We start from the raw sequence: 27,727 nt of genomic DNA, 5'->3' as shown, positions 1-27,727 counted from the left end.
CAGAGTGAGAAATGTAGGAATGAGTGAAAAATAAAAGTGAGATGAAAAGGGAGGGAAATGTATGAGCAACGTTCATTACAGAGCCTGTCAGTGTGTGCTTGTAATACATGATGATGAGTCTCCGCTGATGTGTGGCATCGACTATCTCCCAAGAGATGAGCAGCTGTTTCCTGCTAGTCATCCGCTGGTGCTCTGGCCGGGGCTCGTAGATAACCTCACACAGATCATTGCAGTCAACAGAGATGCGTCCTCCCTTTGCGTCAGAAAACAAATAAGCATGTAAACACAGTTAGATCTGCTTTATGTGATTACAGTGAAAACTTCCATGAGATTAAACAGGCCACTGCGCCACACAGTCCTTCATGAGTCTCCAATCTTCATTACCATCATTGACGCTAATTACAGTGGATGGCATTCATTAGCATTGGTGTAATTGGGTAAATCTCATGGCAACATTTCCAGCTCACATTTCACCCCAAAATCGAAAAAATCGAAACTAAACAAAATCAAGCATATTTTAGAACTATTAATAAGACTGTGTTCAGGACCTTTTCATTTTAAGGTTTAGTGTAATTCTGATTAAGAATGGTGTTTTTTGTTTTGTTTTTAAATTCTCACTACTGTAATTTTTTTAATTCTATAATAGAATTCTATTATAATATTTTATAAATTATATTTTATTTGATGTTATGTAAAGTGTATGTATGCATATATTATAGTAAATATTATAATAAAGTATAAATTATGAGTATAAATTAATATATTTGATTTGATTATAATTAAAATGTGTATATAGACACTATATTGCCAAACGTATTGGGACACCCCTCCAAATCATTGAATTCAGGTGTTCCAATCACTTCCATGGCCACGGGTGTATAAAATCAAGCACAGGCATGCAGATGCTTCTACAAACATTTGTGAAAGAATGGGTCGCTCTCAGGAGCTCAGTGAATTCAAGCGTGGTATAGGTTGCCACCTGTGCAATAAGGTCATGCGTGAAATTTCCTCACTACTAAATATTCCACAGTCAACTGTTAGTGGTGTTATAACAAAGTGGAAGCAATTGGGAACGACAGCAACTCAGTCACGAAATGGTAGCGCATGCTGAGGCGCACAGTGCGCAGAAGTCACCAACTTTCTGCAGAGTCAATAGCTACAGACTTCCAAACTTCGTGTGGCCTTCAGATTAGCTCAAGAACAGTGCGTAGAGAGCTTCCTGGAATGGGTTTCCTTGGCCGAGCAGCTGCATCCAAGCCAAGTGCAATGCAAAGTGTCGGATGCAGTGGTGTAAAGCTCACCGCCACTGGACTCTAGAGCAGTGCAGATGTGTTCTCTGGCGTGACGAATCACGCTTCTCTCTCTGGCAATCCGATGGATGAGTCTGGATTTGGCGGTTGCCAGGAGAACGGTACTTGCCTGACTGCATTGTGCCAAGTGGAAAGTTTGGTGGAGGGGGGATTATGGTGTGGGGTTGTTTTTCAGGGGTTGGGCTTGGCCCCTTAGTTCCAGCGAAAGGAACTTTTAATGCTTCAGCATACCAAAACATTTCGAACAATTTCATGCTCCAGACTTTGGGGATGGTCCAACATGACTGCGCACCAGTGCACAAAGCAAGGTCCATAAAGACATAGATGAGCGAGTTTGGAGTGTAGGAACTTGACTGGCCTGCACAGAGTCCTGACCTCGACCCGATAGAACACCTTTGGGATGAATTAGAGCGGAGAATGCGAGCCAGGCCTTCTCATCCAACATCAGTGCCTGACCTCACAAATGCGCTTCAAGAAGAATGGTCAAAAATTCCCATAAACACACTCCTAAACCTTGTGGAAAGCCTTCCCAGAAGAGTTGAAGCTGTTATAGCTGCAAAGGGTGGGCCAACTCCACATTAAACCCTACAGATTAAGAATGGGATGTCATTAAAGTTAATGTGCATGTAAAGGCAGACGTCCCAAAACTTTTGGCAGTATATATATATGTGTGTATATGTATATGTGTGTGTGTGTATATATATATATATGTGTGTATATGTGTGTGTGTGTGTGTGTATATATATATATATATATATATATATATATATATATATATATGTATATGTATATGTGTATATATATATGTATGTGTGTATGTATGTATATATATGTGTATATGTAAAGTGAATTATTTTTTGACAGGTTTTAATGAGATGTATACAATTAAGACACAACATAGGCTATTCGTTTCAGTCACAAACTGATGTTTAACATGCTATTATCTTAAAATACATAATGGACAATTAATCATGAGCAGACACTTATGGAAATTGTTATGTAAATGGTTGACTACACACTACTCGGGTATAAAAAACAAGTATAGAAGCCGAAACGGCTCATGTAGCGATTTTAATGAGATCTTAAGTCTGTGAATATATCATTCTGAATCAATGGGCTGAATCAATAGACTTTCACACAACTGTGTAAAGACCTATTTTTTACAGTCTATGGTAAAGACACTGCAGAGGCGAGAGACAAGGCATCAGGCACCATGGGAATCACTTAAAGGTATTTTACAACAAATCAAGTTGACACATCATTGCCTCTGTATTCAGATAAACAAAAAGTGGTTGAGGACTGATAGTGAAAATTTAAGCCAAGGCTTCTAAATCTAATTGTATCTCATCAGCGATGCAGTAAATGTTCTGAACACTTTTATGAATTCTCAGTGTAGGCTAAATCACCAAATTAACCACAGGAAATTCTAGCTCTCAAGACAGCCTCGGGTAGGTACCTGCTGTGGTTTGCTATAGAAACGTTACCATGACGTCTGAGGCGAGGTTTGCTTGAGCTGAAGAGAAGCGATCAAGATCTTTGTCCTTCTTCCCACACTCCCTATGGGTGAACTGTGTCACGAGTATCAGACCCTGCGCTGTTATCTAAATATTCACATATTTTGATATTTGTCTTGTGAAAAACTCAAGTTCCCACAATCAGGCTGAAGCTAAGTGATTTCAACTTTTAGTAACTGCAATGATCTTTCAGATAAAATAAACAGAATTATTTTTGTGAGATTGATCTCTGATATCCTCATATCTGCCGAACAATTAATAGACTTATGGGGGGTTCTGTTCCACTTGTCAGATGTGTAAACCCAGTGTGTTTTCCGTTGAGCCATGCACATGTGAACTGATTATGACTGCAATCTAGTTTATGTAAATTAGGCATATTACACATATTAGTTTTGCCAGAAATGTGCCAAAGCAATTGAGAAAAACTGTAATTATTCGGAGAAGTCAAAAGTATTTACCTGGTATACAACCATTTTTGCACTTTTTCTGCCCACAGAATTAACTGGCATATTTTTGTATTGATTTGTCCACCAGTCAGTTTGCACAATTAATTCATAGTGTATTTCCTCCACTCAAAAAATGCTTTGAATCCAGCTTTGAATTTAGTTTTTTATTCAGTATTCATTATAAATGATTTGCTGACAATCATGATGACATGCTCATCATTATTTTTTATAATTCATGTGCCCTCGTAATCTTTAAACAAAATAACTTCCCCTACAGCGACATCTCTTCTCTTCTCTGATGATGTGATCACTGGTGCGAGGGCGGAGCAACCCGTCACTCACATGACATCACATCAGTAACAAACAACAACCATCCAATCAATTCCCAATGGACAAAATCAAGAGCAGCCCTACATTTTTTATTGTTCGAGATGCCGTTCACTTGGACATACGTCACAAAAGGGAAGAAAAGTCTATCACAACTTCTGTTTCATGTCAACTTTGATAAGTATGGTTTGAGTTTATGAGTAGTTGTCCGTTATGCCTGGCATAGGTGCAGATTTATGTTTCTGCTGGTGGGTGCTCACATTGATACACACAGATACGCAACAAATGTTTTAAAATATGAACATGATATCACTCAATACTTGTTATCAATACTTGGTGTTAGTTTTTTTTCAAAGAGTACAATCTTCATCTCCATGCGACTGTGCGCTTGATGAATTAATTACCCAAAAGTTATTCGTGACTTGTGAAGAATTTGCGTAGAATTAGTGTCTACATTATACCAACCAAACATAAACATTCACATATTCTGTGAGTGTTGTTGTGAGTCACTCTCTAGCTGATATACCTGATCATTTTGCATTTAATTACTTAAAAAAGCAATTTATCACCGTGCAAAAAGCAGAAAGCTTATGTCAGGTTGTACAGTCCTAACGCTATATGGTAAAAGTAGAACTGTGTGTGTATTACCACCCTCCGGGACCAGATGTGCTATCCACCAATCAGAGAGGTTCCTGAATTTCAATCGATTTTTTGATTGGAGAATATCTGGCATTTTTGCATGGTTGCTTGAGCCCTGGGACACCCACAGGATCCCTATGATGCCAGAGATTCCCAAACTTTTTTGTCAGCTGAACCCCTTTGACCTAAAATATTTACTTGAATACACCTTGAGATTTGAAGTTAATATTTCAATAATTTAACAACTCATTTGCATGTTCTCAGTTATAGAGAGCCTAAGTCCCTCCCCTCCGCTTCCGGCTCATGGGACCTTATTTCGGAAAAAAATATGTATGGTAGTCAATGGCGAGAGACAACTTATCTTTTTATTCCGTCTGAACTGTGCCCTGCATTACACATATGATGTTTGTCAATTTAAAAGATAATTATGAAAGTCAAGAAAGGCGCAGTTTGTCATAAAACAGAAGAGTACCATTTAGTTTTATGTGAAAATCGCTCAATGAACTACTCCCCAGATAACACACGTCAATTTGATGTGATGTTTACATCTGGAAGACGTATTTTTAAGAGTGTTTGCGTCTATAGGACGTTTCCTGTCAGATGTCAAATAGACGTTTAGAAGATGTCTTTAAGATACAATGATTTAGAATGTATGTTAAACTGACATCTTCTAAACGTCTATTTGACATCTGACAGTATTGCAGATGAGCAAACAGTCTTAAAAATACGTCTTCCAGATGTAAACATCACATCAAATTGATGTGTGCTGCGTTCCAGTTCAAAATTGTCATGCCCTTCACTTGCTAACTTCCCTCCGTCTCGTTCACTCGGATGTACGTCATTGCAAGTGCCCACTACTGGCGGAAACTGCAATGGTCTGAACTGGAACGTCCTAAGCCCTTGATCACTTGGAATCAGCTGTGGAGTTGATGTATTACTTACATTTTTTTCCCTTTAATAATTTGTTTAATGCAGCATCCAAATGTTTATAGGTGTGTTTGGGTTGTTTTAAATTTAAAAAAAATTATAATTAATATATCATAGAGTTGTCTGTGTGGTGGTGATTAGACGAGCTATGTAGTGACGTCACAATCGTACTGCATTGTGGGACATATAGGTGCCTGAAGTGTACATTTGAAGCAGACTCGCTCCCTCGGTCAAAATCGAGGGAACGAGGGTCTGTCCATATAAACTTCCCTCGTCCACTTCACGAAGTGGAACGCACTTCAAAATGGCGGCAGGGATTCCCCCAAGGGGAAGTGCTTAGGGAAGTTCGCAAGTGCGTGTCTAACAGTGGACTGGAACGCAGCACTAGTGTGCTATCTGGGTCTCGTCTCGCACTATGTACGTCACCGTGTGCAGTCTGGTACAAAACACTCAGGCATGACGGCGTAACGTTACGATTATAACGTAAGACTATAGAAAAAATGACAGACGTTAGCTTCAGTAAAGTTAGCTTCATTCATTGAAAGAAAAGGTATGACGTCACATGTGCGTCTTTTGGGTTTGTAGTCTTTGTAATTACGTATTTTCACAGTCTTATACCTCAACAATTTTACATCAAACTGCGACTTTCTTGACTTTAAAATGTATCTTTTAAATTGTCAAACATCATATGTGTAATTCAGGGCACAATTCAAACGAGATCAAAATATTTGTTGTCTCTCGCCATTGACTACCATACAATATTTTTCCGAATTAAGGTCCCATGGTGTTCCACCGGAAGGGGAGGGACTTAGGCTTTCACTTCCTGCAGTTCCGTCACAAACCAAGTGTTTGCGACCCCTGGTTTAGGAAACTCTGCATTATGCGAGCAGAACCTGACGTAGGCATCTGAAAATGTGGAGTGGAGTTTATTTCAAACTGGCATGGCTCCCTTTCACACCTTCAAACACGTTAGACATTCCTGTCTGTCAGAGAGTACTCTATGTAGGCGGCCCAAGGCTAAAGCGCAAAGTTTAGCTTCACATATTTTCACACATAATTGAATTCTGAGATATACCATTGCAATGTGTTTTTTCTATGGTCAGTTCAGGTCAGTTACTGTCATGGCAGAGCAGTAGTTTGAAGAAAAAATTTGCCAAGCAAGTTAATTAAGGTTTGTTAAACATGCAGAGGAACTAGTAACTTGGAATAAAACACATGGCAAGGCTATCACCCCCTTGAGCCACATGGTTTATCACAGCACTGTAATGCAAGAACATTAAATATGTACAAGAGGACCATGTGCAAGCAATGCGCTCAACAAGCATTTCAGTGTTTGCATACTTATTTATGGCCTCAGGGAAAGTATGCATGCTTTATTTATTTCTTTGTCAAGAGACACGAGTCCTGAGCAGGTTTGGGCAAAATTCAGAAATGAAAAATTGTCTCCCTTTTTTATTCACGAGTTGGAATTTAAATATTGTTTTCTCTGTCCATAAGGCCTATAAACCTTCAAACTTAAAGGCTTTTTAAACTTTTTTTTTTTTTAAACTTTCAAACCACACACAACACGATTTTGTCTTGACAAACAACTTTTCTTGTTAAAAATGACAGATAATACTTTGTTATATTCAAATTCAAAATGCATCTCTTTGCTCTGTTTTGAAGTGCATCTCGATGGCTATGACTTGCTTAGAATATGTCACATTAAACAGACAGTTTCACAACACTTCAACATAAATTACATGCATACGTAGATAACACATTATTTCACAAGTACATTCAAGACCTTCAAAGGCACAGAAAAACAAGTATCTTGACACAAAGAACAGGTCTTTAGCTACTGAACGGCACCACGCATGTCGTCATGCTTAAATGCTTATACTTATGTACAATTATGTACAATCGGAATCTCTCACATGAAAGAAATGACTGATTCATGTCAGCCTACATATATATGAAGACACATATATGTCATTGACTTGTAGTTGTATTAACATAAATTAAAGCACAATAAATATGTTGAGATTATAAATACAAGCAGACAGCTTTCATATGTAACATTTGAAGAACTGAATTACTTGAAATGCAAACCACGTCATATGAGTCACTTGACAACAAACGTGTCCAAAGGAGAACGTGCCGTTTTTACCATTAACCTGAAAACCACAAGCCTGCAAAAAATGTGGATGAGTAATGATCATGGAACGATCAGCTTCAGGACAGTTTCTCTGTTTTTAAACAGTCCAATCCCAGAATATCCCCGGCAAAACTGAAAAATCCTCCATGAATGAACTCCCACTGAACATGCCTTAAACATTTTTCAACTTCTTCAGGTAATTGCAGTTAACAGGGCTCTTGGTCTCAAAACAATTACTGTAGTGGTTGAGGGAACATAGCGTATCCCTTTGACCTCACATTTGGGTTTATCTCACTCAGTTTCTGAATCTGTTTTTAGATCAACAAACAAACCAGATCGCCATTGGAATGGCAGACAAATCAGTTAAGATGTTCTCAGATAGCTGGATGGATGGATGGATGGATGGATAGATTGATTGTAAAAAGTGATCAGTTGACTTAACTTAAGGAAAACCGTTGCCATAAATTGATTAAGTTAATAAACTTATCAGTTATGTGGAATTGTCAAGTTCACATAACTTAATTTTTTCAAGTACACATGAAGTTTATTTACTTAATAATTTTAAGGCAACGGTTTTCCTCAATTTGTTTAAGTTGTCAACTGATAAGATCCTGGAATTTTGAAATACTATCAAAGAACTTTAAACCTCGATGAGCCTTGCCTTCCAAATCATATCGATTTTTAGATGGAATCATCCAGTCCATCGTCATTGTCCTCAATCACTTCAGATCATCTGAACAGACTTGCTGAGGTGTGTGGTCTCCACACAGGTGGAACTGGGTTGGAACAGCTCGATTTGGCCTGCAGGATTCTTGGAAATGGACGTTTTGAACAAGGAGTTCCTGGAGGGCATAAAGGTGGTCTTACACAGCGCCCCCCAGAGGAAGCGCAGAACCGAGGGGCTGAGGATGATGAACACCCACGGGTCAATGATGGAGTTCACCGAGAGCAACCGCAGAAATATTAGATCAGTCTTGTGTTCTCCATCCTTTACTATGGAGTTGATGTACACACGGATCTAGAGAGAAGAAGGTAATTCAGAGACATTAACCACAGAACATTAACCACAGATGATGATGTCACAGGAAACGGATTTTTATTCTGAGCACAACACTGTGAGACTTACAAAAGAAACCAGAGAAGCATGAAGATGCATATCTATTTTCAGAAATACTGTATCAAATGTCAAGAACTAAAAACTTTTATATAAATTTTTCAGAAGAGCATCAGCAATTGCAAATCTTATTTCTGGTCAATGTAGACTTGATGCATCGTTGGTTTTTAGGCCTTTTAGATAAATATAGATAGAATATTTTCAAACTAGATCTATCTAGACTCAATTTATTAATAATTAATCACAGTTGGTTACATATCACCATGTAAATTTAGCATGTAGTGTGAGAGCTGCTAGCAATAGTTGTAATGAAAGCATTGTGATGAGATATGCAGAGTCACTGTATACACTGTCTGGTCAAAGTATAGTTTTGCATTTCATGGTTTTAATAATTCATGTTACTTTCCACATCCCACAAATCATATCTAATCGGAGAAACCATTATCATTGTTGACAAGCTTCTATAAGACACCAGCTCATTGATCAATATTAATGACAACAACGTGGATGTGCTCACGCACAAGATAATGCGCTTAAATCGCATTACTTTCATCAACGTGCACGTTAACATGTTATTACTCTAAATTACAGATAGGAATTTAAAAGGCAAGAGACTTATCAGTCATTTTCCCCATTGACTCCATTTTAAGGAGATTTCAGCAAACACTTATGTGGTCTCATAAGATTTTGTGTGTGCATAAAACAACTAAACATATACAGTACGAGGCACAGTCTGTCAAAACTTTGCTATTTCTGTCACCCATGGAAGCAGTTACGTAAAAAATACAATCCACTCTCTAGATGTCTTCATCCTGGAGTTCCCATCAATGACTCACAAGATCACTGTAAAAAACTTCATTTCACAGTTCATTCTCCTAAACAGAGCAGAAATGATTCATATTATTTTCCTAAGTTTGCTTACCTCTACTCATAGTTTTTTTATTACATAAGCCTTTGTTTTGTTTTTCCTTTATCACACACAAAAGTGATGGTAAACACACTGTAGAAGTTATATTTTTCCGAATAGGATTGTTTTTTTTCACACACCATGAAGTATGATGAAAGTCGGCTATTACGAAATTCTCATGCACTGCATTTCATCAAACTGGAGTCTTTAAACTAAAGTGCGTAATCTCTTTGTATGTTAAAATACTTTCTTCTATTCAATTTTAATATGCAGAAACCATGGCATTCATATGTTATTTCCCCAAAAAAAGTGTAAACACTGATGCTGGATCTTTTCAAAATGCCTTATTTGGTGGTGACTAGTTTATCAGTGCAAATATACATTTAAAAATCATGTTTTACTAAACATTTCTATCCTTTTTGTTATGAAATCTAATGATTCTGATTATGCATGATCTTTCACCAGACAGGAGCCTTCCATGTAATCACCTAGTTGCCCGTCCCGCAAATTTAGTCAGTGGGTTGCTGGGATCTGAAATGACATTACTTGTAATTTATGCTGAAATTCAGTTGTCCTTAATAAACTCAATTCAAACCAGTGAATCAGCAATAAGTTTGCAGAAGGAGCCACGAATACTAACCTGTAATACTTTAATGTCATTTCACCTACTGTTAATGTCATTTCTAAATAATTAACATGGCTGGCATAGGTGACTGAAGAGCTGGATTTGAGTCTGGTTTCAGCTAGACTTGGTCTGTCAGTACTTAGAGTCTTTGTGTGTCACAACCACAATCTAGTCTAGAATTAATAATACACTCCAAGAAAAAATGCGCTCCAGCTATCTAAATCTCATACTGTCAGTTATTGTTGGTGCAGAAGCTCTGATGGAGGTGAGATGATTTTGAAAGTAGCTCCGTATCATGATCTTGGGTTTGATCAAGATCTCAGTAAGCCGTCCTTTTCAAAATGCTAAATGCTTTCATGCACTTTCGTTTCCGTGGCATTTCTTTTCATAAATACCAGCTTCTCCAAGACAGATCAAAACCTTTTTAATTTTTATAACCATTCCTTTCTGTCAATAAATCAGCAAGAAAATATGCGGTTACTTAGAAACCTCAACATCCCCATGCCCAGTAACCTGAACTATAATATGGAAGCATCCGTCCATGAAACCTGTTGTTTGCTTTTAAATGACGGTTAAGCGATAATGTCTCTTTTCTATAAACTGAATATAAATGACAGCTACATTATAAATGAAGACAAGAAAAAAATACTTAAAAATGTCAAAAATATAAATAAAAAATCATGATTTATCTGCAAATTAATGTCTCTGTAGTAGGCTACATAAGCAATCTATTAATATTGTTTCTTATTCATCTTTTATCTTTTGCAACTTCTGATATTGTTGTTAATAGGAATATATTTTCTCTATGGATAAGTAAGAAGGTTTGCAATATCATTGATATTAATAATAAGTAGTGAAATATAAAAAAATATGTTTTACCCTCTTTTTTACATCATAAACTTTAACAATAACATGTATTTAATTTTCTATCTCTTTATATAGTAGTTTATTGATGCCTGAAGGACTTATATTTATAATATTTGAGTGAATTTACAACAAATCACTTTCCTTCATCCTAATAAGATACTGTAAGTCTTACCATTAATGGCAGGGAACAAATGACAAATATGACTGTCATGAAGACCAGAAGAATGAGATGTTCCACCTCCTCTGCCCATGAGAAGTGCCTCCTGTCTCTTTTACTCCGGGTGTGCACCGATCCTCGGTTCATTTTGCGCCTCTGGTTCATCAACACCAGATGATAAACTACAAAACAGTTGCATGCCACTGTAACTACAATAATAAGCAGCGACACGGTGGCATAAACGATGGCATAAACGTTGGCATAAACCTGGTCCTTAGGTTTCTCAGGCTTCATGTCAATAAAACACCACGTCCCTGGACAGTATTGCACGTATTTCCCGAAGCCTGCAAACGGCATCAAGCAGAATAGAAAGCAGACTAGATAAATGCAAGGGATGGTGATGTATCCACAGCGCTTGGTGACGTGCCTCCCATAGTGGTACGGGTACCCGATGGAGATGCACCTCTCCAGTGCCATGGTGAGGAGGATGGAAAGTGTCCCCAGACTGAAGAAAGTCATTGCAAATCCAAAATATTGACACACCGCAGAAGACTCAGTCATCCCAACTAGTGTGGTATTAGTTAAGTGTGCAATCTGCACAAGGGGACTGATCATGCAGGTGCCCATTAGATCCGTAATGACCAACGTGGTCACCAAAAAATGGAACAGAGTTTGCCGCTGCCGGTTCTTCTCTTTCCTCCTGCGGAACTCCAGGAGAACCAACGCAACCAGGTTCCCCAGCACTCCAGCTGCGAACATCATCGCGCTGATGGTCGGGCCCTCGCTCTCCTCAATGCTCAGACTGTCAAGACAGTCTGTTTTGTTCTCTCTCCCCATTCCTGCAGTGGGTATATCAACGCTCCTGTTGTAGATCTTCTTGGAACCTCAAAGTTCTTCAAGTGAAAAGCTTCCTTGAATTAGTTTAGGTTGGTATGTTTGAGAAAACCCAACTCTACATCAGAAAAACTGCATTCAATTTAAAAATCTTAAAAGCTTAAAGGTTGTTCATCCTGGTAAAATCATGGAGTTCATCAATCTAAGCACGGTGTGCACCGCATTGCAGAACCATAGCAGTATTTCAATGCCTCTGGTGTCAGACAGACTTGCCTCTTTGTCTGCCCCATGCTCTCGAAGGCAAAGAGGCAGTGGTGGGAGAATGTAGTGTGAGCCATGAGTTCCTCTGCTGAATGAGCTGGTGACTGGTGAAACAACGTCTTGACTCCACCCTCAACACACACACACACACACACACACTGGTCCAGACACAGGACTGAGAAATTCAAGCTTCCTTAAAACCTCATGTTGAGTTTGAGTCTGTTGAGACTCTACTTCCTGGCAGTTTGGGGTCCCAAAAGAGCCCTGTGCTGTATTTATACAAATAATAAGAATCAAATAGCTAATCTAATTTTTTTTTTTTTAATGGCCCTGAAATTGTCTCTTGGTAAGGGTTGCATGTGATTTAAGCTACTAAATTTGCCTTTAGGAAAGAATGATTGTCAAAATTACCACTGATTAAATAATGGCCACTATCCTTGAAATTACAACAAAACATCATACCACCAAAGACTACATGACAAGAATGATCCTTAAAATAGCTGGTGTAAGATCTATGACAATAAATGAAATAAAATAAACAAATAAATACATTTGTCCTCCAAAGTGCTAAGTGCCCTTTAGATCTTATTCTAGAATGGACCTGATCAAAACCTTTGAAAACGGCCCCGAAACATTGATCTTTAGACCCAGAAACAGCTCAATTGGCTTCTTTTCCAACAGCTTCTTTATTTTCAGATAGTTAAATCTACTTTAGATAACCAAACGTTTCTAAATGCTGAGAGACGGTACAGAACTTTCCTTGGCTTTAAGGTTGGGCTGTACAGACCTGAGCTCACAACGTGCTGCTACGTGTTTTATTGTCTTGCCAGAAGGAATTTTTGTACTCTTTTTACTTTAGGGCTTCCTTGTATTTTTATGTTGTATGTTATAATAAAACAGCATTTACACATTTCCAAGTACAATTTTATGTATACTGCTGTGTTTTAAAATGTTTTGTTCATATTGTTAGCTAGGCTAGGCATATTTCCATCCAAGAAACAAAACTTTTTTGGTAACACCTTATTTTACAGTGTCCCTGTTACACATTTTACATGTAGTTAATATAGTAATAACAGTCAATTATGCATATAGTTAGATGCTACTAACCCCAATTACATGTAGTTAATTAGCCTACAACTAATTACACTGTAACAAGGACACCTTAAAATAAAGTGTAACCCTTTTTTTTTACCTTAAATGTGGAGCTTGCGTTTGTGTTAGGCCTATATGGGAATGATGGTTGGATTCGCAGAGCTCTCCTCATGTCTGGCCATAATGCTTGATGTTGCACACACACTGCATGTGTTACAGTAGGCTACAAACAGCGGTTATGCTCATGTTGACAAACCAAACACGGTTATGAACAAAGCAAACTGTCCTGAAATTTGAAACTGAAGAACATCTCACGTACATCAGGAGACGATCAAATTTCACTTAGGCAATGAAAAGACACACGTCACTAACTAACAAAATAATAGAGGCCTAAAGGAAACCTTATTGTGCAATTTATGATTGTTGTAGGATGAATAAATGAGCCAAAGTAATGTCAAACAAATAATAAATGAATTTGCGTTGTTGAGGTGTGATAACAAAAGCTTATTTGCAACACAAAAAATCTAAAATCGTTTTACATGTTTACAGAGTACAAACCAATTCAGCGTTAGGTTTAGTGTTTTTTGTTTTTATCTGGCGCCCTCCACAGGCTAAAAAAGGTAAGGCTATTTTTATGGTACTAAAATAAACGAGAATATAATTTAATTCATTTAACTTTCATGTATTCGACAGTTGTAGAAATTATATGTGAATGTTTTACGATTTTTTTTCATGATCTACTGTAACGTCTAGATACACGTAGGCAAAGATACTAAATATTTATTTAAACTGAAGAATATACAGAACAGTGTGCGTGCACATACAGAGTGCTAACACAAACAATAACCGGCCAAGACATGGGTGAGAAGGGGAACTAAATACACAGACAGATGAACACAAGACAGGTGATGCAGATGATGATAATAACTGGAACACAGGTGAGGGAGATGATGATAATGATGAACAGCAGGTGCAGGTGATGATGAAGGAGGATTCTGGGAACTGTAGTGCAGAGACAGACGGTGAAGAATGTGACATCTACATAAATCTGTAATATATATATATATATATATATATATATATATATATATATATATATATATATATATATATATATATATATATATATATATATATATAAATCCATATCTCAACCTTTCAAATGTTTGGGGTATTTTTTTTTTAAATCTTTTTTTTTTTTTTTTTTTTAAAGAAATCAATACTTTTATTCCGCAAGGATGAATTAAATTTATCAAAAATGAAAAGTAAAGACATTTATGTTACTTCATTTCATTTCAAATAGATGCTGTTCTTTTGAACTTTCTGTTCATCAAAGAATTATCATCCTGTATCAAATCAAATTAAAATTTGACCTCAGTTCTTGCAATGACACGTGGAACAGGACGGGTTCTCAGTATTTAGTAACAAACATGTTTAGGAAAATACTGTGGCCTTTCACCCTGAGGGGCCTTTTGCCCTGTTGGACACTAAAAATGAATAGATAATCAAGTTTGTGTCCTTGTAAACGATCAGAAACTAAACCTTTTTATTGGTTTGAAGATTCAGATAAAACAAATATAAGAGCATGAATCAACATTGCATGGTTTAATTTAACTTTGTTGTGACTTACACAACTCTGACCTGTGCTGCTCTACAGTCCATGTTACCAATGAGTGATCATTTCTCTAGCAGCAAAAAGTCACTCAGTTACATTTCATTTTCATGCATTGTAAACACATTAGTTTGCAGACAAAGTTGTTAAAAGACATGAGAAAAGGTCAAGCCATGGCACAAGTCAAGTGGTTTGTGCCATAGTCCTGCAAAAATTATTTTCACATTATTTCTTATTTTTTTGTCCCATTTCCAGCGTTGATGATAGGAATGGCCACTAGATGGCATTAAAAACAAAGAAGACATGATCAGTTCTCAAGATGAATTTGAAAATATGAAATACAAATACAGCACTGTTGTCACACATAATACATAATTTACACAATATGTGCAATATACAGAAATGACAGAAAGTATGTATTGTGTAATATTCACAATACGAATACAAACATCATGATAGCAACAGAACTTCACTGTCATATACTGCAGTCTTTGATGAGCCTCAGTGATTAGATTAGTGACACTCATCCATTTGTTATTGATATTTACACTCCTTAAACTGATTAAAGATTCTTTCAGATTGAATAATCGGATTAAAGCAGTCTTAATGTAATTATCATTAAACTGTCAGGTAAAAGCATAGGAAAAACACGAGGGATTATGAAAAGCTGGATATTTAACAGAATAAAATATAGGCCTATTATATAATTTCACTATAAAATAAAAAAGTTATATAATGCATTCAAATTTAGAGATAGTTATTTTAATACTAATATTATAACATTTTAATGAATATATATTTTATAATATAATATAAATAATTATTTAAGAAGACCATACATTTAAAAACAATTTCTAATAAATTTCGCCATTAAATAAATAAATTTCGCCTTTTTTCCCCCCAGTCTCTTTTCTTGTAAATGTAATGAAATGCAGACGGTGTCCCGAGTGTCACCCGTTAGCCAATCAACGTCCGCGTGACCTCCTACAAACCCTCCCGTCCCGTGGAGTTCTGGATCCCAAACTTCCCACTTTCATGCCCAACATCATCAGCGCGCACTCAAACTCATTCAATCTGAGTGTGCCGCAAGTATACTAAGCTGCATGTGTACTAGCTGTTCTTTAAAATGACGTGGGGCAAAACAACACTGTTCTTTTTACAACTTTTCTGGACAGTTCACCATGTCACAGCTATCCACAGACATGACATCTATCCATATGGGATGTTTTACGGCGATGTAACTCTGCAAGAGGGGGACGATGAGACTTCTGAAGTGATCACGCTAACCAAACCCATGTACTTCTATGAGGCGTCCTTCACTATCTTATATGTGAGTACATCAAGCGGATGATAATGTGTTGTTGTTGTTGTCTTGCCTAAAGAATTAGCGTATCTCGTACTGTAACAAGTATATAATACATACATATTAATAGATCAGGCTTTGTCGATAGATAAAGTTGTGTGTAAAGACTTTAAGCAAAAATCTAATAATAATAATAATAATAAATGATTATGCTGTAATATTAAAAATATTTGTTGTTATTTTGAGATGAGCATGTCCCTGTAGACTGTTAAACAATTTCATTATTATGTTATATGACATTTTTATTTCTGTCTGTACTTATCACAATAATAATGTTTGTAATTTCTTCTCAGTTTTAAAAAAAAATGTTTTTAGAATTTAAATGCTTTTAAAAGCTTTGGTAACACTTTATTTTAAGGTGACATAGTTACACGTTACTACATGTACTTACTATAGTAATAACAGCAAATTATGCATAATTACAAATAACTAAACCAAACCCTAACCGTAACTCTATAGTAAGTACATCTAGTTAATTATTACTCAGTACTTACTTGAGTAATTACAATGTAACTATGTCACCTTAAAATAAAGAGTTACACTTTATTTTAAGGTGTCATTGTTACAATATATTTAAGTACTGAGTAAGTACTTTAAGTACTGAGGGTTAGTTACTTGTAATTATGCATAATTTGGTAAGTATGGTAAGTACATGTAACATATGTAACACGGACACTGTAAAATAAAGTGTTACCAAATAAACTGTAACAATTTTAAAAAAATGTTTTTTTAAGTGTAACATTTTAAGCTCATTTTTTAAATTTACATCCAAAGTGATCAAAAATGACCATATCACTGTATGATTTTACTCTAAAAAAAATAAGAACATGACCCCAGATTAAGATCATCATGGACAGGTTTCAGTTTGTTTTGTGTCTTTAAATGTCTCGTTCCAGGTGGCCACCAATGGAATCATCTCAACTCAGGATCTTCCCATGGAGAAGCAGTACGTGGATGACGGCTTCCCCACCGACTTCCCTGTCATCGCCCCCTTCCTGGCTGACATTGACACCAGCAAAGGAAAAGGATCCATCTTCTACCGGCAGACGGAGTCTCCTACCGTGCTGAATCGGGCGGAAGCGGATGTCAGGAGAGGCTTTCCAGATGCCACGTTCACCCCTACCCATGCCTTCATCGCCACCTGGGAGAACGTGTCAGCTTATGAGGAGCTCACCCGCAGCTCCGGCCCATCCAATCGGGTAAGAGAACTGCTTAAAGTGGTGCTTTAGGTTATCAGAGGTTATCAAAGCTGGTCATCTGTCCTAATCTCAGGCCTAGAGGGGGGCTGCGCACACAATAGCGTCTCCCAGAACCCGCTAATCTATCCCAGAGCCCTTGAGCCTTTCATTTTACCTGCAATTCACTCGAACAATTGGTGGGATTGAATTGCTCCTAATTGTCCCCGTCACTTCAGTGATTAGGTTTTATCAACACCTCGCATACCACAGAAATGCTGAGTAATGACTTGGAAGGTTTTAGATTATCAGAGCCACAGTGTTTCTCAGGGGGCCTGACGGGCTTATTGAATCTAATTAAGTTTGCAGTGGTTCCCAGCTGGCTTTGCTTCTAGGGTCAAATTTTACATCGGACATCAAGTACCAGAATAGTCTACTGTACAAAAGCAGACAAAAATGCAGTTAAAATCACACATTGAAAGAATAAATGTAATAATCTATTAACTTAATAAAATATTGTTACATAGTAAAATCTTGTAATATTTATTCATATAATAAAATTGATACTTTTTTTTTTGCTATGCCAACTTAAGTTGTATTTATTATTTGCATTTAGCATTGGTTTTCCCAAATGTCCATTAAAACAGCTCTGTGATCCATTTTAAGTAAATCATCAAGTGTACACTATACCATTAAAGTTTTTTAAAAAGAAATTAATAGTTTTATTCAGCAAGGACACATTAAATTGATCAAATATGTATAAAGTTACAAAAGTTCTTTTGAACTTTCTATTCATCAAAGAATCCTGACAAAATCATGGTTTTTACTTTTTTCAAGCATCAAATCATCATATTAGCATGATTTCTGAAGGATCATGTGACACTGAAGACTGGAGTAATGATGCTGAAAATTCAGCTTTTGCATCACATTAATAGCCTAAATTATATTTTAAAATATATTAAAATAGCTCAAAGTTTTTTTATTGTAATAACATTTCACAATATAATTCTTTTACTGTAATTTTGATCAAATAAATGCCGCCGTGCTGAGCATACGAGAAAAAAACATAAAATCTTACCAACCCCAAACTTTTACACAGTAATGCATCTGTTGAACCACATTTACAGGCACAAAATCCAGTTTTATATCATTTATAGGTGAATTTCTCAGTAGACTGGTCATATCCTAAATGCATCTCTCACATTCAGACCATATTTCCATTTAGCAATGTAACAGTTGTCGGTCAATATTCTGATGTGTAAGTGAAGTGATTGCAGAGCTGAAATGGAACTGAATTCTGAGTGTTTTCAGTGTTTTACTCTAATGGGCATTAATGAGCGGGTCCTTCTTCAAGCCTCTAGTCACTAGAGTCTAGTGCATGTTTGGCTCTCTTGTCCAGACTGCTGAGCAGAAACAGCTGCTCTGCTCATAAAATATTAGCATTTGTTATTCATTGGTTCCGGAAGCAGCATTTTTCTTCTCTTGTTGAGGTTGCACAAGGCCATGTTCATGTGTATGTTTGTATCCTCAGAGTAAATATCACCAAGAGTTCCACTTGGTTCTGTTTAGCAGAAAAAGAACAAAGCTAAGTGCAAATAATAAAATGCAACTAAGCATATTTAGGATTTAAAAAATAAATAGGTTATTCAACATTCAACTTTTCTTTTCTTTTTTTACATAAAATGCAGTGCATCCAATCAAACTCCGGTATTTTGGCCCAGTCACTTGGTAGAAGCTAGATAGATAGCTCCCATTGCTGGGATACTGGGCGGAAAGTCAAACTCCAGTATTTTGGCCCAGTCACTTGGTAGAAGCTCCCATTGCAGGGATACTGGGCGGAAAGTCAAACTCCAGTCATCTTTCCGGGCTAAAAGGTTGCATGCTTTTAGAAGTGTTTACTATCTTACGCAATGTTTGCTTACTACATTTTACTTGATTGCAATTGAATAGCTGTAGGCCATAGGGCTTGTTTGAAGAGAGCACATCCTTGATTTGATTTACTACGCTTCCGCTCGGTCTCTCTGCAGTTTGCTGAAGCTCAGGGGGACTAAATGGTGGAAATCTTGGGATGATATCTTGTTTTCCTTTGGGATTTGAACCACTATATCTGGTCTTGTGCCCCCTCCAGATGTCTGTCAGTCCAGAAAGACGGGGTTATGGAGGCGATACTTCACAAATGTTGGACTTTATACACAACACAAATAATGACAAGAAAAAGAAATACAGTAGGCTATACAATATAACAAATAACAATAAAAAAGTATTAAAATCCTTAAATTTAGAAATGAAATAAGTTTTAGAAAATCAAATTAAAATATTTTAAGTGTTTATATATATATATATATATATATATATATATATTATATTATTAAACATTTAACATTTAATATTCAACAATATTATTGATCTGCCTGAATTGACACCATTATTTGAGAACTGAACTGAGCTGTTTTCTCCAGAGCGGCTATATATATAAATTAACTAAATTAATAAAAAAATTTAAACAAAAATGAACCGTCACTGAACTTACTTAAGCTAGACTATAACACTATTTTCTTCTAAATCTGCTGTACAGCAGAAACTTTTTTTTTTACAAAACAATATTTTCCTGTTATCACTGTATAGCTGCTTTAAAACAATCTGTATTGTAAAAAGCGCTATATAAATAAAGGTGACTTGACTATATATAGTCACTATATATATAAGACATAATGAAGAAAAATACTGTAATAGTATTGATGTTATGATGATGGTGATGATGATTACTGTAATATTATTGATAATATTGATGTAGTACCATCTCAAGCTCATAAGCACCTACATTGTGGGGGTCTAATATCTTTTTCGCACCTTAACATCTTTAAACGATCTTGTTTATGGGTGTGTTTCTGCACTGCTCAGAGGCAGTGTGGTCCTGCAATTAGGAGTTTGAAGCTGAAGGCTGCAGGGTTGGGTGAGGGGATCGAGGAGGGGTGCATGCTGGGGAATGAGGCAGCCCGAGGCTCTCTGAAAGCCAGATGCAGCATTGTCTCTCTGGAATTGGGGGTTGTTTCGTGGAGGTGATAGCTCTACTCGGGGACAGCTTGGATTACTAAACAGAGGAGAGGAATTTCACACACAACCTCTGTGTGTGTGTGTGTGTGTGTGTGTACGTGAGAGGCTGGAAAGGGGGAAGGGCATCTTAATATCTGGGTTGAATATCATTAGGATGTCTTGTTAGAAAAGCTTACTTAAAAAATAGACCCAGTTTATTTTCATAATGCGCATTGGGAACAACTCATCTTTGCAAGTTATTCAGAAGAAGAAACATGCCCGCTTTCATAATCTTTGATGAAAATGTAGCTAATGTAACTCGCTCCATTTATGCCGCAACTGCACCAAGCATCCTTATTTGTATATCAAGGCTCATTTGGAATTATTTTACATTATGAATGCAAAATGGATTGCAAACTGCCTTTGATGTTGATTTTACATGTAAGTGTTGCAGGCACAATTGAGAGGCTAGTTGGGCAGTGAACTATTAAAAACTGTCAATTGAACTAAAGCTGGAATAAAACAAGAGAGAAATGGGAAATGTTGCCTTGTCAACTAACTGAAATAAAATAAGATGAAGTACGAAAATGACTAAAATAAAAATAAAATTGAAATAATAAAAATATTTTAACTAAAGAACTAAAGAACACAACAAAATGACTAAAACTTAAAAATCTAAAATAAAATGGAAACTAAAAATGTATAAAACTAATTCAAAATATGAGTAAATACTATAATTGTATATAAATAATAACGCTAAAATACAGTGCTATGCATAAGTTTAGACACCCATGCTAAAGTTGACTAAAAAGAGGAATAAAAAAATCATCTTTTGGAAATTGAACTTAATGCCTTAATTTAAAAAATTAGGAAAAATCCAACCTTTAAGGACACCAATTTTCTTTGTGAATGAATAATGCATCATAAATAAATAAATGTTCTTCCTTAAAATACAGGGTGCATAAGTTTGGACACCCCTATGTTAAATTCCCATAGAGGCAGGCAGATTTTTATTTTTAAAGGCCAGTTACTTCATGGATCCAGGATACTATGCATCCTGATAAAGTTCCCTTGGCCTTTGGAATTAAAATAGCCCCACATCATCACATAGCCTTCACCATACCTAGAGATTGGCATGGTTTTATTTCAGTTAGCCTAATAGCTGGTTTGATTTGCATTGAGAGATGATCTTATGGAAAGTACCCCATGCCAATCTCTAGGTATGGTGAAGGCTATGTGATGATGTGGGGCTATTTTAATTCCAAAGGCCAAGGGAACGTTATCAGGATGCATAGTATCCTAAAATTTTTTTTACAAAAAATACTTAAAAATAAAAATCTGCCTGCCTCTATGGGAATTTAACATAGGGGTGTCCAAACTTATGCACCCTGTATTTTAAGGAAGAACATTTATTTATTTACGATACATTATTCATTCACAAAGAAAATTGGTGTCCTTAAAGGTTGGATTTTTCCTAATTTTTTAAATTAAGGCATTAAGTTCAATTTCCAAAAGATGATTTTTTATTCCTCTTTTTAGTCAACTTTAGCATGGGTGTCTAAACTTATGCATAGCACTGTAATATCCTATGATCCTCTTCATCATATCTGCCACTGTTGACATGGCCAAGAGTCACAGACTCTCAAAACTTTTTTAGTGGTGTGTTAAGTGCAGTAAAAGTATGTGTGAAAAACAACAATGGCCCTGTTTACACCTGGTATAAAGATTCTTTTGTAAAAAATTTGTATCGATCACAAGTGGACATCGGTAAATACAGGTGTAAACGGGGTCTAAAATGAAAGTCTCGAGCTAGTCTAGCTAGTCACTTTTGACCACTTCCAGAGTTAGTTGAAAACGCATTCGACCGGATTGCTTTCGTAGAGTAAACGCACATGTGGTTGAATGAGTTCAAACAGCCACAAAAGACCACCTACTTTCCGCCTACTGACCTAACGCGTGAACATTTTGGGAATCGCGCTAGCTAGACAGGATTTAAACTTTGTGGGCTGGAGACCAAAGTTTGGTTTGAAGATGAAAAATGTACCAAGCACAATGTTCTCTCACCATTCCTGATTTCTAACACGCTGTCTTGAGGCTATCATATCAGAAATGAAAACTGCTGCTCTCCGTATGTTTTTCCGTAATCTCCGGGCACGTTCATATGTAAATTGTGCAAGCTTATTTTGTCCATTACATCGAAAGATCTGAAAAAACCCATACATTTACCCGCTTCTAGACCCTCCCCTAACAGAAATCAGGACAGAAGTGATTGAAAGGTGTAAACTGGAAATTTGTCTCCCTTGTCTACTTGTGATCCGATCGACCAAAAACGCATCTTAATACCAGGTGTAAACGGGGCCAAAAGGAGGCAACATATAGTACTGATGTGGGGAATCCTTGTGGGGGGCACATTTGGTGGGTCACTTGGCTTGTAAAATCAGTGAAGCTGTTAGAAACACCATATTTGGGTTACGGCTGAAGTTCTAGATGGTTGAGATCTCCAGAACCAATTGATGTACACAGAAAGCAAATCTCTTTGAGATCACTTTGTCCAAAAGTAAGGAAAAAGAAGTTCTTTAGTTAAACATGTTCGATAGATTTACAGTATATAACAGGTGATGTGTTTTGAAAGTCTTTTTATTACCTTCTAAAGTGCTGCGAAGAATTCTGGAGCCCTGAGTAATGGCCATCTCTTCTTTCTTTTAGATAAACACGTTCCAAGTGGTGCTTGCGTACAATGAGAAGGATACTTATGCGCTCTTTCTATACCCTGAGGATGGCCTGCAGTTTTTTGGGACCCGGCCCAAAGAATCTTACAATGTCGAAATTGAGCTTCCAGCACGTGTGGGCTTTACCAGAGGAGAGCTGTCCTACTTCTTCTTTTCTCGGACAGAGGGGCCTTACTACAGCGTCACCACCAACGAGCAGTCCGTCAAGAACCTTTACCAGTAAGCTTACCATAAATAAGATAAAATAACTTTTTCTTTAAGAATTAATACAGAAGGTTATTTGAAAATAAAATAAACTGTTATCAGTTAGTGTTCATAAATAATAACATTTATACACTATACACTACTCTTCAAAAGTTTTGGGTTGGTAGTATTATTTTTTATGTTTTTGAAAGAGGTCTCTTATGCTCACCTGCATTTATGTAATCAAAAACACAGTAAAATATTATGAAATAACTGTTTTCTATTTTAACGTTTAAAATGTTATTTATTCCTGTGATGGCAAAGCTGAATTTTCGGATGCTATTACTCCAGTCAATATTTATTATTATTTTCTGCTTAATATTTTAGTCATTTTTGATCAATTTAATGCATCCTTGCTAAATACAATTATTTAATTTTATTTAAAAAAAACATACAGACCCCAAACTTTTGAACGGTGTTTATCTCCCCAAATTATAAAACAGGTAAAGCAGAACAAACATTAAATGATTATTTGAAATCCTTTTATTATTGTTATTTTATTATATTTATTAATAAAGTACAAAAAAAAAAAAAAATTCTTAGTCTGATTATTTTTAATGTGATTAATTGCCTTGATAAAAATGATAATATTATCATTTAATATTATAATTCTCCTCAGAAAGGGAAACATTGGAGAGCCTGGAGTTTGGCTTTTCCACGTTGGAAACAGATATTCCTTCCAGAATGTGGTTCCTGCTCAGAATGAGGCTGTTTTAACCAAAGCTCCCCCAGACCTGGACGCTGTGTTTCCAGATGAAGACTACACAGAGACAGATGAGGAGGAGTACTCCATCGATCCAGACTTCCAGGATCCCACCACAACAGAGTTCCTTAAGCCAGAGCGTCTCAACCAGGAGGCACCTCTTGGTCAATCTCCACTTCAGCCCTCAGTGTCAGGTCCAGGCGAATTCCCTCATCCGGATCCCCGTAATCTCCCCCCGGAGGATGTGACCCAGCCCCAGCGGCCATTACCAAAGCACGCAGTTCTGCAGGTGTACCCCAACCCTGTGAAGGACGTCCCACCTCACCCCTCTGGTGGCCAAGTGTTCAGTGTTGAGGAGAAAGTGAACTTTGACTCTGGAGGTGAGAGTTTAATTATTGTGATCCATAACCAATACTGATATATACAGATCATGGAACCCTTGCTAATTTAACCTTCACTAAGCCCCGCCCTAAACATGTTACTGACCAATCCTACTTTAGCATCTATTGTCGTACGCCATCTCAGACAAGCTTTTGCTCTTTTCTAATGTATGTATATGGATAGTATTGTGTGTTATGCTAAAAGTGTTGTTGTTGTTGTTAACTAAAACTATTAAAAATTCATTTTTGTAATTGAAATAAAGTTAAAATAATACAAAATATAAGTATTACATGAAAAACTTGCCTTGGCAACTACCGTGACTAAAATAAAATACGTTTATTATAATACATTTTATATAATTTCTGAAATTTTCATTTTTCTAATTTGGTTTAACAAATTAAATTATAATTTAATGTTACCAAAAGAGCAACATAAACATTTACACCAGAAACTTACACAATTTTACACAAAATTAATTTCCAAAATAAAATAACATCACAATTATCAAAAAATATCACAAAATATATTTTTTTTATCACAAAATATTTGTTATTTTGATTCAAGTATTGTGATTATTGTGATTATTTGATGCAAGCATTGTGTCCATATCGGTATAGCCCGATAATGTTATCGTTATCGGCCCGATAAGAAAATTTGGCCGATATATTATAAATTTGGCGGATAAATAATGGATTATTTCCTTCAGCTGAGACACTTCAGATATGCACTGTTCGCCGTGATGGCCTTGAATTGCTTAAAATATGATTGGAATTACTTTGAAGAGGAAAATACAGTTAAGTGCAACATGCTAGTATGTCATATAGGTTACATACAATTATAATGAGAACATCATTATAATTGTGTGCTTGGGATATGATGAGACTTTGGTTTTTGTAATCAGGCTCTCAAAAATTATTTAAAAATTTGGATTTATATCGGTTATCGGCTTTCAAATATAAAGAATTATCGGTTATCGGTATCGGCCAAAATGTTCATATCGGTGCATCCCTAATTAACAAAACAATACAGAGAGAATTTAAGATTGTGTAGGAATGTGACTTATGACTTAAACAGTGGATAAGTTGGACTTTACTAGCCTATTTATGAGCAGTCTTTCCATGTCTCTCCTGCAGTGATCCATTACTCAACTGATAATAAAGACACGTGCGATCGCTTCCAGCAGCAGTGCAGTCAGAACGCACACTGCACCGACTATCCCACTGGCTTCTGCTGCCACTGCAACTCAGGATTCTACGGCAACGGCCGCCACTGCCTGCCAAACGGTAAGACCGGAGCGGGAATGTTGTAAAAAGAGCCGTTGTAAAAGCCACACATAACATGACCTTGTTCTGAAAGTATGAACAACATTTGCAGTAAACCTCTGGGGACAGATTACCAGTGTTTCTCTTTCCAACACAGTATTTATAAAGGTAAAAACATCTATTTTTGTAATGCAAAGGAATTTGTAGATAAAATTTCGATTCGGCACACACGTTGTGCCGGGTTAGGTATGCAGATTCCACGCAGTTGTTTCCTGTCAAATCTAGCCACGTCTCCTAGCATAAACTTTTACTAACAGCTTCACTTGTGTGCTAATTGTCTGTAATTGACGAACACATGTGTTAAGTGGCTGCGGTAATACCCACAACTTCTTCCACAGTCTCTTTCGTAATAGTTGTGGCTGCCATGCCAAATTTGTGGGAGGTTTTATGTCGGAAACGCTTGATCTTTTGGAAGATCTTTTGGACAGGAATTCCCCCAGTGAATCATTCTGCGGCTCTCATGGGGCCTGAGTAACAGGATCTTTTCAAGACAATGACATCACATTGGCCTTGTATGACTGTAATCTACCTGTGAACATCCACTACAAGCCTAAGTGTGAAAGAAAACTTGAGCCCCGTTTCAAAGCGGCACGTCTGGCTTGTACTGAATGACAGACATTTGTTTCTGAGAGAAAATATTCAGTGGAAAAGCTTCCTCAGCTGTTGGATATGCGTGTGAACAGTAGGAGCTTTGTGTGGCCGGTGAGGGAGGTGGTTGAGAGGGAAAACCTTCCAAAACCAGTCCGAAACAGCTGAGTAACTGGAGAAATTAGAGCTTTCGAGGGCAATAATCCAAAAGCCAATGGAAAAAACCCTATTGGCTTTTTGTTGAGGGAACCAGGGTGATGATAATGGTGCATTCAAGTCATGTTGTGTGTGTTTACGAGTTGAACACGCTTGAACACCAGCGCAAAGTCGTAATTACAAGTGGGAAACTCAGAACTTTCCGAGTTTCCGAGTTTCTGAGTTGGGGGCATGTCAGTGAGAAAACAGTGGCTGTATTGGTGGTAAATTTGTTGAAATAAATAATGTTATTGTAAATAAAAAAATTGTACAATTATTGTATTGTACAATTACAACAAAATATACAATGATTCTATTCATAAATTCATAAATAAAATAAAAAACATAAAAAAAGCAAAAACACTGATGCACATTCTTTATTCATCATTTTGTAGGAGTAGAGTTTTTTTCATCGCCATCTTGCTCAAACCAAAGTGACTTGAACGCATCCGACGTCATAATTACGATGCGTAATTGTCAACAAGTACATGCAATCTTTTAAGGAGGACTTGGACGTACCATTACTTTCAGATTGGCCTAAAAAACATCATCTCTGCAGCACTCTTTCGATCATTTAGAATGACGAATAAAAACATAAAAATGACATTTCTGCCTCCTTAATCCTTATTTTAACCTCTCAGATTTAGTTCTTGACTCTGGGAATTAATCAGCAATCCACATAGACTTGCAAAAGATTTTCATTTTCATGATTTGGTCTTCACCTTGTCCTCAGGTGCACCTCATCGTGTGAATGGAAAGGTCAGAGGGACCGTGCTGGTGGGTGGCACAGCAGTGCAGCTGGACAGCATCGACCTGCACGCCTACATCGTGGTTGGCGATGGGCGAGCGTACACCGCCATCAGTGAGGTCCCGGAGCCGGTGGGCTGGGCCCTTATGCCCGTGGCCCCCATTGGAGGTCTGTTTGGTTGGCTCTTTGCCCTAGAGCTGCCAAACAGCCTTAATGGCTTCAGTATCACCGGTGAGGCCGTCATGATCTAATTTTCTACCTCTTTTATGGTGTTGCATGTTTGTTAAAAACACATGGCCTCCTGCTGTGAGATTTTAGGCTTAGCGGTTTTGTTCTCACTAATAGAGTCCCACTAGGGCTTTGCTAGTCTGGTATCCAAGGCATGTACAACAACTCTTTCCCCTAATTTAAGTCAGGTGCTCCATTGTATGATAATATGTTTTCACTTTGCATGAAAAAGCCTGTTTTTTTTTCTTTT

General features: G+C 36.9%; 2 protein-coding genes across 8 annotated transcripts in view; one reads left to right on the top strand and one right to left on the bottom strand.

Annotated features, from left to right (window-relative positions):
• Positions 1 to 5,934: 5,934 nt before the first annotated feature.
• On the bottom strand, positions 5,935 to 12,142 carry ptger2a (prostaglandin E receptor 2a (subtype EP2)). Its single transcript, XM_084392515.1, has 2 exons — positions 10,986 to 12,142; positions 5,935 to 8,318 (listed from the first exon to the last, which is right to left on the bottom strand). Exons 1-2 carry the CDS (start codon positions 11,805 to 11,807, stop codon positions 8,025 to 8,027), a joined length of 1,116 nt encoding a protein of 371 aa, XP_084248641.1. The 5' UTR covers positions 11,808 to 12,142; the 3' UTR covers positions 5,935 to 8,024.
• A 3,685-nt stretch (positions 12,143 to 15,827) lies between these two features.
• Positions 15,828 to 27,727, top strand: part of nid2a (nidogen 2a (osteonidogen)) — a 42,807-nt gene continuing 30,907 nt past the window's right edge. For all 7 annotated transcript variants that reach the window (XM_084392508.1, XM_084392512.1, XM_084392509.1 and 4 more), the window contains exons 1-6: positions 15,828 to 16,099; positions 17,029 to 17,331; positions 23,047 to 23,288; positions 23,932 to 24,395; positions 25,530 to 25,679; positions 27,235 to 27,480. In XM_084392508.1, the coding sequence (XP_084248634.1) occupies positions 15,896 to 16,099; positions 17,029 to 17,331; positions 23,047 to 23,288; positions 23,932 to 24,395; positions 25,530 to 25,679; positions 27,235 to 27,480 (1,609 nt within the window). In that variant the 5' untranslated portion in view covers positions 15,828 to 15,895. The remainder of the gene's footprint in view (positions 16,100 to 17,028; positions 17,332 to 23,046; positions 23,289 to 23,931; positions 24,396 to 25,529; positions 25,680 to 27,234; positions 27,481 to 27,727) is intronic.

The sequence above is a fragment of the Rutilus rutilus genome, assembly GCF_951802725.1.
Source record: "Rutilus rutilus genome assembly, chromosome: 21".
Classification (NCBI taxonomy): domain Eukaryota; kingdom Metazoa; phylum Chordata; class Actinopteri; order Cypriniformes; family Leuciscidae; genus Rutilus; species Rutilus rutilus.
The sequence above is the reverse complement of the archived record's forward strand: the minus strand, read 5'-3'. Positions and strand labels throughout refer to the sequence as shown.

Coding starts and splice junctions, on each gene's coding strand:
- ptger2a (XM_084392515.1), bottom strand. CDS start 11,807: ATGGGGAGAGAGAACAAAACAGACTGTCTTGACAGTCTGAGCATTGAG. Junction 8,319..10,985: donor TTTGTTCCCTGCCATTAATG/GTAAGACTTACA, acceptor TCTTCTCTCTAG/ATCCGTGTGTACATCAACTC.